Source organism: Mytilus galloprovincialis, chromosome 4 (assembly GCF_965363235.1).
Source record: "Mytilus galloprovincialis chromosome 4, xbMytGall1.hap1.1, whole genome shotgun sequence".
NCBI classification, from domain to species: Eukaryota; Metazoa; Mollusca; class Bivalvia; order Mytilida; family Mytilidae; genus Mytilus; species Mytilus galloprovincialis.
This window is the reverse complement of record NC_134841.1, coordinates 24688711-24701179: the sequence shown is the minus strand read 5'-3', so window position 1 is coordinate 24701179 and position 12469 is coordinate 24688711. Positions and strand designations below refer to the sequence as shown.

The following is a 12469-nucleotide window of genomic DNA, read 5'->3' as shown; positions in this document are numbered from 1 at the left end:
AATACTTATTACCACAAAATACTGATCAAGTTTGAATTTTTGGGGCTTCACTTTTAAAAACGTTTTAGAGTTGTGCCCTGTAACAATCGGACAAACTGCTAAATTTTTAGTTTATGTTCTCTTACTTTAGTTTCTCTCGACCAAATGGTATGAAACTTATATACAATGCTTATTACCAAAAAAAAAACAGATCAAGTTTTAATTTTGGTTGTGTCACTCTGACCGTTATGCCCCTCTACAAATGGAAAATTGCTGAATTTTTTGTTTCTGTTCTCTAACGCATGATATGATACTTATACATAATTGTTATTACCACGAAATTTAGATAAGTACAAATTTGGATAGCTTCACTTTAACCATTTTTTAGTTATGTCCCTTTTAACCTTATGTGATATGCAAGCGGGGGCATGGGACACATTCTCTATTTATTTTACAAATTTTCTGATTTTGATTTTTTTTCTTCAAATACATTGTATTCTTAAAATGACAGTCACTATTTTGTTACTAGCTGCATAAATAGATCATGGTTTGTCTGGTTTTCTCCTTTTAGAGCGGTTACACCATCATCCATAGTGTAAAATTTATAATTTCCTATGGTTAGGCGGGGTCATCATTTGTGTCTTACAAACAGCGTAACAATTTCAATTTGTATGTTAACATCAGTTTGTCAAATCTAAAATATGTGAAACTATATTCAAGCATATGACAGAGAAGAATAAAGGGCCATATCTAGTTTTCACAAAGTGAGTGGACACAGATAAACTGTTCGTATACAGCTTTTCATTTCAGAAGGTATATGACCTGGTTGCTTCATATCTTTTATGCACATAACTTGTGTTACGAAGTTTTCATCTGTCATATGTCCATTCTCCTTGGCAGCATATGCATTGTTCAGTGACTGCTTTAAAAAAGTTTTTATGTCAAGTGAAATACTCTTGGGTTTCTCAATTGCAACGTCTGTAAAATGTTAGGCACGGTTCATCTGAGATGGGTCATTTCATGGGTCGAGAGAAAGGTTAAATATACGTGTTCAAGACCTATCTTAAATGCAATAAGCTTTATTTCAACTTTTTTTTAGGAATGATTATCAGGTGTACGTCTAATAGTTTTCATCTGACCTTGACCTCAATTTCATGTTTCATCAAACCATGTTTTGTCTGTGTTTGGTCTATTTCTCAGATACTATACTCATTTAGTTAATTATCTTTTGTGTATAAAATGATTCAAAGGGAACATATCTGTCTGGCAGGTTTCACATGACCTTGACCTCATATTGGATGTAGTTATTCAAAATCAGATTAATAAATTTTAATAAATGTCGACTAATCATCAAAATGAAAGATAAATTCATAAAATGGCAACATAATACATGTGTATAGTATGTTATTTCATATAATGTATGCTGTTTAACAGATCTGATTCTTAGGAATTAAAAAGTTTATTGTATTAGAAGACGATCGCTAACTCCGTTCTGATTTTTGAACTTCGAAAATCAGTACTGCTATTCTTCTTCTTATCTGTACCAGTATTAATGTGCTAGGACTTCTCGTAGTTTTTCCCAAAACACCGTGTTGCCATATTCATCATTCGGATACTCAATGTAAGACTGGTCTTGCACAAGCTCAAGAATATGTAGTGGTAGTTGCCCAGGTCGAATTTGTCCCAAGAAAATCATAAATAAAATATTCTCTTTATCTCTGGAATAAATACTTTCCATTCTTGCCATGTTGTATTCGAACATACACCAGTACGATTCTAGAAAATGACATGACATAACAATTATTACTTTACGACTAACATGAATAGATGACGTAATATTAGCCGCGATGTCGTTTCCTGGAACAAAGTCCCTTTTATGAATGCATAGTTTGAGTCCTCCATCTCTTTCAAGTTGATGTAGAAGATTATTGTGGACAAAATCTGAGTCATGTTCGTCGTAGGAAATGAATGCATCGTATTTATATTCGCGAGTATCTGTGCTGGTTGGTGTTTTTATTGTTCCATGGTATTTACTTTTGATTATATAGTATAGATAACGTATTTTCCACCTGTATCTATATATCATACCCCAAAGAACTATTGAACCACAGAAGGCGATTAGTATAGCAATTCCTATGACAAGAGCAGTATATGATGAACAATCCTTTCTAAGCATATCATATATATGTTGAGCTTCCTTCAGGTTAAGTGTGGTTTTGTCTTTAAGCTGGCAGCTTGTTAAATGTAAGTTGTCAAGATATGGATGATATATTGAAACCCATTGAACGAAATGGACATTGTCACAAATGCATTGAAAATTATTCCCGCTTATATCAACTTTCAGTTCTTCATTCTGTTTAAATTTTTCTTGCAGCTGGTCACGAAAACTTTGAGAAAGAGATGACAGTCTGTTTTTTGAAATATCAAGGTACACCAAGTGATCCATATGACTTAAATCAAATGTGATATTTTCTAACATGTTATTACTTATAGTCAGTTTTCGGAGCGATCTCTGCTGTTTGAAAAACATCCATGGAAGCTGTTGGATTCGATTTAAAGACAAGTCAATTTCTTCAAGTTTTTTAACGTCTCGTAGTATTTCGCCATCTACATCTTTTGGCAAAACAAAGCCAAGTAAGTTATTTTGAATGTAAAGGTATTTAAGATTTCGAAGTCCTATGAAAAAGTTCTTAGATATGTTGGAACAGAAATTATTCGATATATTTACGTATTCAAGGTTGTCTAAAGATTTCAGAGGTCCAGTCCAAGAAAAAAATATGTTTGAGCTAGCGTCAATATATTTCAGCTTATTGCTTGTTAAAAAAACAAGAGGAATTTCATATCGTAGATTACAACCTCTACAAATAAACGTAGTTAAATTTGGAGGAACCGATACGGGTATAAAAGCTGGATAAGTCTTATTTACTACCAACTGTGGATGCATGTAAAGTTGTGATAATATTTGGCTGTCTTTTGATCTTATACAGCTGTCTTCAACAAAATCACATGTTTCTGGTACTTCGGTTGGGTTATGTACTGCAAACAAATTTGATATATTTACAAACTGTCCCTGAACCTTTGTGATATCATCAATAAAGCCACCATAAAATATATAAGAAAATTCATTTTCTGCTGCAAACAAATTCCGCATCGTTTTAGGCAAGTGCAAAAGCGCTCCTGGTTCAATCAGTTGGATTCTATTGCCATCAATGTGTAAAGTTTCTAGTGTTGTATTTCTAAGATTCTGAACATTTGTAATAGTGATTTGTGTATTCAGTTCGAAATTTTGATGCACTCTGTTTATATTCAATGTTTTAATTGATGTATATGGCAGATCGTAGGTTATATTTTCGATACCTGTAAACTTTAAACATCGATTTACAGACACATCAAGATTGGTCAAATAGCTTAATTTACGAAATGTTCCTTTGTAAATATAATTGATAGAACATTTCGACACATTTATTGTTTCGATTTTTGGTAACAGTCGAAACACTTGCGCTGTTAAAGTTTTCACATTACATTCACCAGAAAAACCAGATACATCCAAGTTTCTGAGATTCGGCATTCTCCAAAACATTCTAGACATATTGTTCGGTTGTCGAAAGTCTAATTTGGCCGTAACAAGTGAAATTCCCGTTAAGTTCAAATCCAATGAGTCATAAGGGTTCCTTTTAAAGTTTAATTCTATCAAACTCTTGAAGACAGTCAAAGCATATTTATGTACAGCTATTATGTTGTTGTTATTTAGAAGTAGTCTTTTAAGACTCACTAGTCCTGAAAAGGATCTCTCCCGTAATTTAGAAATTATATTGTGGGATAGGTCTAATGATTCAAGTTGATCGTTGTGTTGAAATACATCGTCAGGAATTTCCGTGATCAAATTTCCATTGAAGTTTATTTCACTCAAATTCCTCGGTAATGGAGGAATTGCTGTAAGATTTTTACTAGAACAATCGATCTTTTCCGTTTTCTGTGTACATTTACATGGAGGATCTAATGGACATTTCTTGCCAGAAACAATTGAAATTATAGAACTTAAAACAAGCCATACAACTGTTAATGTTTTCATCCTGTCCATAGTATCTGTAAAATATTAACAATATTATAGAACAATAATTACAAATTGCTTCTGCTGCTGATGATCTTTAGAGAGGATAAGGCGTATCTGATTTTAAACATATATAGCGTCGTACATGGTATATAAGTCATGAAGATGGAGTATTACTTTTTTTAAAGTTTGACTGTCCCTCTGGTAAGTTTGGACTATAATGAGTAGACAAAAAAGTGATTTTTGAAATTGGGTCATCTTAGGTGTATAATGTTGAATAACAATGAAAAATATACTGAAAGAATTGTCATATACAGGAAAAGTTTCAAATGACTGCACAAGTGTAATAATAGAGTTGAATAGAAGGTCTTTTAAAATGAGAGATACATAAGTTTCCATTGATAAAAAACGAAACTACAGTTTACTTTTTTTATTCCATATATGGTAAAACATTGTACTTCACTATTTTTGTTTTGTTATCGAAAGCGGTAGTTGTAACACGTTTCAATTTATATTTGAACTATTAATTATCACGGAATATGTAGATAAAGGCAACAGTAATACACCGCTGTTTTATAGTCTTTGTTCAATTAAGCGAAAACAAATCAGAGTGACAGATTAAAACCGATCGATTTATACTAGCTACTAGCTGTTGCTTTTATTTTAAAGGACATATATGAAAATATAATGAAATCTTTCTTTTGTTCACAGTATGATAGATAGCACACCATGCATAAACTCTTGAGCTCTAGGGGATAAATACAACATACAAAAAAGTTGTTTGTACTGAATTCGGGTGGTATTAACCCGTTTAACTGTATATGGAAGTGTTTGTTTTGTTTTGATTATAATCGTTGTTCTTAAAGTTTTGTTGAAATATTTGCTACTAATGTTGGTGGTGCTCGTGGAAAAAAAAATCATTCTTAAATTAAGTCAACATATATTTGTTAAAACTTTATTAGTGAATCGGTTAATTTTGTAGAATGGTTTGCTCTATAACATTAACATTGTTACTTTTGTACGCGTCTTATAGGTAAGATTTAAAATAAAAATCGTTCTGGGTGTCTTATGGCATAGAATTGACATATGTATATCATGTCATGCTTTATGCATATCCTAGCATCCATACTAACTGTATTTATAAACCTTGATTGGTCGTGTGGTCTACCGCACCGGATACAGTGCAGGCGATTTTGTGTCAAGATCTCTCAGTAGCATGGGTTCGAATCCCGGCGAGGGGAGAACAAAAACAAAAATATGCGAAAGCAAATTTACAGATATAACATTGTTCGGTTGATGTTTAGACGAGTTGTATATACATAATGTACACAGCCAGGTATCACCATCATTGCTGGTGATCCGATGGATAAATCTGTTGTAGAGTTGTCACTGACTCAGACGTACTTATATATATATATATATTAAATGACTGAATAAATAGTCAACGATTAACCTCACAGGGCGATGGATCATGTAATATGATTCTGTACACTACAAAATATAATATATAACAAGTCAAAAAGGGTACAGATAAGGTAATAGGTAACAGGTGAATATACTATTGGTATTGGTGTCGGACTCGATCCGGAACTTCTTAATTATTGGCAATATTAATTACGTGGAAAACAAAGGGGCCTGGAGTGGTGTAATTTTTAATCAACACCATTTTACTATATTAGTTATATATAAAGTTGAATTCTTTGATTCATCGTTTTTACGTGATGACGGCTGACAAATTGGACCTCGTCATTTTAGAATTATAGATATATATAACTCGTCTAAACATCAACCTAACAATGTTAGATCTCTAAATATGCTTTCGCAAATTTTTGGTTCTTTCCTCGCCGGGATTCGAACCCATGCTACTGAGATATCGTGACACCAAATCGCCTGCACTGTAACCGGTGCGCTAGACCACACGACCACCTGGGCTTCATAAAAATTGAAGCTTTCGGTGGCCGGGTGTTACCTTTCCGCGTCAGTTTTAATCTAGCGTCGTACTACAGTACATGATATATAAGGCATGAAGATTTTATTTTTACAGATCAGCTAAATTATCTATAGTAAAGGATCCTACAAATTAATGTAGTATACAGTCACAGAAAATAATTATATTTATAAGTACGTCTGAGGCAGTGACAACTCTACAACAGATTTATCCATCGGATCACCAGCATTGATGGTGATACATGGCTGTGTACATTATGTATATACAATTCGTCTAAACATCAACCAAACAATGTTAGATCTGTAAATTTGCTTTTGGTTCTTCTCGCCGGGATTCGAACCCATGCTACTGAGATATCGTGACATATATACACCTGGAAAAAAGTATTGCAACACCAAATTGAAATTGAATTAAAAAAAACACTCATTATTTTTTTGTGATATAATTTGGTAAAATAGAACTAGTTAAACATTATTTAAGTATCACCTGAGTTTAATCAATAGATATCGACTCGATAAGTTCTTATCTGCATATGCAGCTACTGTACCCGTAAACAGCAAAAAAGATGTTTTCATCCTCATTGTTTTCAGCACTTTAAATAACCAAGTTTTTAAAATTATGTGATTGACACCTTATAATGGGTCCTTGACAACTCTTAACTGCAGCAAGATGGCATATTATCAGCATAAGAGAAGCAGGGCTGTCGCTGTAACAACTGCACGCATGGTTGGTCATCACCATGCCACTGAAGTCGTTTTGAGAATAAAAATCAGGCAATAAACGCTGTAAAAGACCTTCTGAGATAATGAAGACCCCCTATTCCATTTGCTAGAGAAAATCAAGCATAATGAAGGTTGGTCAGAAGGAAACCCATTGCATACAAGACAATCCTAAAATGAGAGTGGTGGCCATACAAGAGCCTTTTAACAAGAACTGTTCGAGATCAACTCATCGCTACTGGTTACAGTGCGATAATACCATTTCGGAGACCTTTGCTAACGAGCAGACTTACAGTTTTCCGTATCCAATGTAGTGCAGAGCTCGCCAAAGTTGGAAATTAGCATCGTGGAGGAAGATCCAATGTTCAAATGGAGTTTGGTTCATCTTCCTTGGCCCGATCGTAGCCCGGCTTTGAACCATATTGAGCTTATATGGGACACTATTGGGCGGAAAGTGAGCGAAAGGACACCCCAGTTCAAACACAACATGAAATAAACAATTCCCTTCATCAGAAATGGTTGCTGCTACCTTAGCAACAAATTAGTCGATTTATGGCAGGAATCAGAAGACGTTAAGATGCGGTTATCCGTTTGAATGGAGGCTGCGCACAAAGTACTAATTCTTTGGCGTATAACGATCAACCATGATGTGAACAGTCATCTGAAGATTAATTTTGAAATGTCTGACATTGTAAAGTTCGACTACAGTGAAACTTGTCAAATGCGTTTTATTGTACAAAAAACACTTCATTTTGTTATTGAAATTGTGGTTATATAAATCATTTTTTTTTTAAAACATTTTTTGTTCGTTTCAATGTCAATGTTATCGTGAACTATGTTTCAATAATATTATACACATATTTTATTATATTCCATAAAAAAAGAGGCTGATTTTTCAAATTTTAAAAAATCAAGGTGTTGCAATACTTTTTTCCATGTGTATATATATGTATATATATATATACAAATCGTCTAAACATCAACCCAAAAATATATATACGTTGGCGGCGTCCACAAATATTCACTCTCTAATTAAAGCGTTTGAAATTTCAATAACTTTTTTAAACTATCCTGGATTTTTACTAAACTTAGACAGACGCTTGTTTATAATCTTAAGATAGTATTAAGAAAACCATTTTCTTAATAAAATCCTCTTATAACACTGACTTAGTATTTCTGCGAGTTAAAAATACATTCCCTCTGTTATTCAAGTTTTTAGAATTTTAGTAACTATCCTATTTGTACCAAACTTGAAAAGAAGCTGCTTTAAGATAAAACGCTAGCATCTAGAAGTAATTCGGTAAAAATGCATTTCCTGTTTTTTCAGTATATTACTTTTGGATTTAGTTTTCTTCAAGTTAACATTGCTGACAGTCTGCAGTTAAAGTTTTTAAAACATTAATAAACCATCCAGGATGTTTACCAAACTTGGACTGAAGCTTCTTACAATTAAAAGATATTATCATTTTTATCATTTGTTCATTCAATAGATTTATTTTTCTAATCTTTTATAAATCTATAGATTTGATTGAATGCTGTATTAAATTTTAACAAGCATTTTTTTTCAAACATTTCAAAGTTAACGTTTTATTTTATTAACTGTAAATCTATTATGTGCATTCCCGTAACACACTGAAAACATAGACAACAGCAAAATTAGACAAGTCACTGGGTTCCACGGCAACTTACGAATATTTGCTATTATTAGCTGGTTTTTGTATGAAGTACAGATCTGATGAGACCAGCTCTTCACGGTCACAACTTGTTGTTTGTTGTACTGCTTTGTCGCTGTTCCTTAGTTAAGGAGTCGTATTATTGCAGACATGTTTAACTTTACAATGTTCTTTATGTGTCTTACCTAACAGTTCTGTTTTAGTATAAGTAAGTACGATTTTTTTTGTCGTGGTTGTGTCTTAAATAGCATACTGTCAGGTATAGATTGTCCTATTGTTGACAGCTATACGGTGACCTTCATTTCACATCCTTGTCCTTTGTCTTTGGTGAATAGTAAGTTTTACAGATTTAGGAGAATGATAATTCTTATCTTCATTGACAAATATTGGCAACTTCTCGTCGAATGAAATTGTTTGATTCTACTTTTTAAGTTGCATCATGCAATTTTTCCGTATACTAATTATATATTAAGTAAATACGTATGAATAACCGGATAGGTGAAATTTCGTTGTATCGTAATCATTATATATTAAGAACAATAAGTGCAACCTGCTATTACGGAATAATTTAATTTTGGTTGTAATGCGTCTTCTGATTGGCTGACGTTATTTTGTTATGAGCCCATAGACATAATTTAGACATGTGACCGTGACGTCATCAACGTTTTTTCATGGATTTCTACGGTTTAAAATGGAATTTAGAATTAAATTATAAGAAATGACTGTAATATTTTTTCTGTCTATTCGAAATAACATAAAAAATGTGGTGCACACTGTTAAATAACCCGCTACGCGCGTTATTCAGTGTGCACCAAATTTTGTATGTTATTTCTTCATAGACAGAAAAAATATTACAGTCATTCCTTAAATAACATGTTGTTACACAAAGTTAAACAATGTAACTATGATTGCTTTTGCAACATAGTTTTCGATTTGAAGATACCTATATCTTTTTTTCTTTCAAATTCTGTCCTTTATAGCTTGTTCGCAGTACAACACAATGAAATATAATTGTGCTAACCCATGCAGTAATCTGGTAAACACACGCGTGTGTAATAGGAAGCTTTGTTACGTAAAATTGTAGCATTTTGATTTGACGAGGAATTCTAAATACAATCAAAAGAAACAAGGAATATAATGTCTCACAAATGATGATAGCGATCATTTTGTGAATGTTCTCGAGGAACCTGATCATCATGAATTGAATCACTGTGAAACTATATGGGTATTGATTGACAGTGTTTTCCTTCTCGCTGCCCAGTAAAACAAGGCTAGATCGAGGTGAATATTTGAAGAAAATAAATCAGCTTTGTCTCTGTTTAATACATGTATGTTTACAATGAAATAAAAAAAAGTGTCCAAAACATGAATACTTATGATTGATCTATTGATAGTTGATTTTCATTACCTAGATGCTAGATTATCACCGGACCACAAATATCTACATTTATATTTTTTTGTAAAACGATCATACTTTAGTTTCACTGTGATTTTTATTTAAATGATGTAGAACGCACACTGCCTCTTATCTATAAATGCCTGCATTTGGTCAATTCATCTGGTAATTTTTACATATATGAAATTGAAACATTTTTATCTCAATACAAATATATTTTAACCTATAGGTTGCATTTCTTTAAATATTGACAATGCAATTTCCCATAGGAACTCCTTTTACGGCTAAAACTGTACCACTTTCACTATGAAGTTTTGAAAAAAAATCTTATCCTAGAATTGAAAGTTCATATACACTACAATATTTTTCAAAGGTCAAAATACAGGACTGTGCGGTATATTTTCAACGTTTATATGCCCTGAACATTTCAGAGTTTAAACTAACACTAAACTATCCCTACCTCGAATGAAGAGTTACCACAGATTTCAATGTAAACAATATGCACATGTATATTTACTGGTAACATTCCCAAGTGATGTCTCTATGAGATGGAACACAGAGAGCATAACTGGGAACCAATATGTAAACAAAATCAATTTTCTATGAATATTCTAAATCTCCCCAAAAGAGACGTGGTTTGAGAAACAGCTGTATTTACAAAGTGCAACCTCCAAAGGCCCAGCAATAACGAATATATGAATATACATACAAAAATACAAAAGATAAACAATTAACCTTAAAACACTAGTGTCAGTTTAAATTTTTACAATAATTATGCATCTGATACAAGTTGCCAGCAAAACTGAAAAAGTAATAGACAATTAATTATATTGTTTTGAATGTGTTCTAAGTTGGATAGTATACGGAAATGCAAATAGTAAAATTTAATAAAATGAAAATTAAATTCGTTTCTTGAATTAACATATAAGTGTACTGAGACTCGACAAATCGAGTCGTCCTTTACTCTTATTGAAATGCTTGTTTGAGCATGTGATAGTTGTAAGTAGTAAAAGTTAACAGTCACTTTTACCTTGAAAACCAAACGGAGAGGATGTTAAAAATTTAGACCCGTCCTCTCCCACCCTTATGAATTGAACTTTGTTTGCTGCTGGTTTTATTCATTCTTCTTACAAAAATCCGTCATGGTAACATGCTTAATTGAACACAGTCACACAACCAGAGCGGAATTTACTTCATTGTATGCAGACTATGGATAGCTCAGCTGCTAATTCGGAAATATTTCTAAAATTGACCGCCCTTGAGTCCACCAACTTTCGTTCGCCAAGCTGTGATACAATGAATAATTCAATCGTCATCAAGATTTTATTGATTGGCAAATAGTTTGGTTGAGTACTGTTGTTGTAACAGTTGTTGTTGTTGTTTTTTGTTGTTTGAATGAATTTTTATTAAATGTTGCCACGACAGTTCAATTTTCAAAACAAATCACTGTTTATTCTTTGTTGTAGTGAAATTCAAACCAAGGCATCAATTTTGATATTTAGGAAATTCACATCAAGTGATTACTTTGATCAAATGATATATTCAATAATATGAAATTATCAAAGATAGGTTATGCAAGTCTAGTGACTTTGGATTTTAGGATAAAATATGTTTAAGACAATAGATGGCAAAACAGTACGATGACATATTTTATGATCTTAGTGTATGCAAAAGAGAGGCGAAACATGCCAAAGAAATATTCAAACAGAAATGAGAATGTGGTAGCATTAAAACAACTCTCAATCCAAGTTACAATGTGTAAAGAGTAAACCATTATCGGTCCAAGTACTGCCTTCAACACGGAGAGTTGGCTCACATCGAACAGCAAGCTATAAAGGGCCCGAAAATGACTGTTATAAATCAATTCAAACATGAAAAACTAACGGTTGAAACGAATAACACACACAAAACACATAAACAAACTAGGCCGTCCCGTCCTAAACGAGTTTAAGGATCTGCTTACCCTTCTGGAGCAACTGAAATCAACCCAAGTTTTGTAGGGTTCGTGTTGGTCAGAATTTAGTTTTCTATGTTGTGCTTTCTAAACTATTGTTATCTGGTGGTCATTTTCTTTTTTAGCCATGGCGTTGTCAGTTGATTTTCGACTTACATGTATCAGTTTGAATGTCTCTCTAGTATGAACATGAGTATATTTCGCCTCTTATTAACTTTTGATCAAAATACTTTCCTATAATAAGTTTTATTTTGTGTGGTCGAAACATACAGTTTTGAAAGTAGTATATACAATACACAACGAACACCCAAACCAAACGGACTTCAAACTATCCAATTGTTTTTTTTCCTTTTTTAATAGCGATAAATCATGCATATTCCCACATCTTCATATGTCTATATATAATAAGAAATAAAATATTATTTAGCTATCAACAAATACAGATGCACTCACAATAGTTTAAATTCTTATAGTATATTTCAAAACGTACCGTCAAACACTAGAAAGGGAAAACCAAATAATCATTTGAAGTCAGTGGCAAGCAAAAATGACTGAGCATTTAATACCATAGTAGCTAGAATAGCCTGTATGTCTTATATTGACATTGGCATGCTACGTAGACCTTCGTAGCAAGCTCGCTTTAAACATGCGTCGATGTAAAATCATTATGCTGAATGGTAATAGTCCCTTTTCTGCTAGAACATTGTGCCAATCTTTGTTCAAATTTTATACGCTTGAATAAAAAATAT

General features: G+C 32.8%; 1 protein-coding gene across 1 annotated transcript; it reads right to left on the bottom strand.

Moving 5' to 3' along the window:
- Nucleotides 1-1383: 1383 nt before the first annotated feature.
- LOC143071000 (toll-like receptor 4) lies at nucleotides 1384-4060 on the bottom strand. The gene has a single exon (XM_076245091.1). It carries the CDS (start codon nucleotides 4058-4060, stop codon nucleotides 1529-1531), a length of 2532 nt encoding a protein of 843 aa, XP_076101206.1. The 3' UTR covers nucleotides 1384-1528.
- Nucleotides 4061-12469: the final 8409 nt, after the last annotated feature.

Coding starts and splice junctions, on each gene's coding strand:
- LOC143071000 (XM_076245091.1), bottom strand. CDS start 4,060: ATGGACAGGATGAAAACATTAACAGTTGTATGGCTTGTTTTAAGTTCT.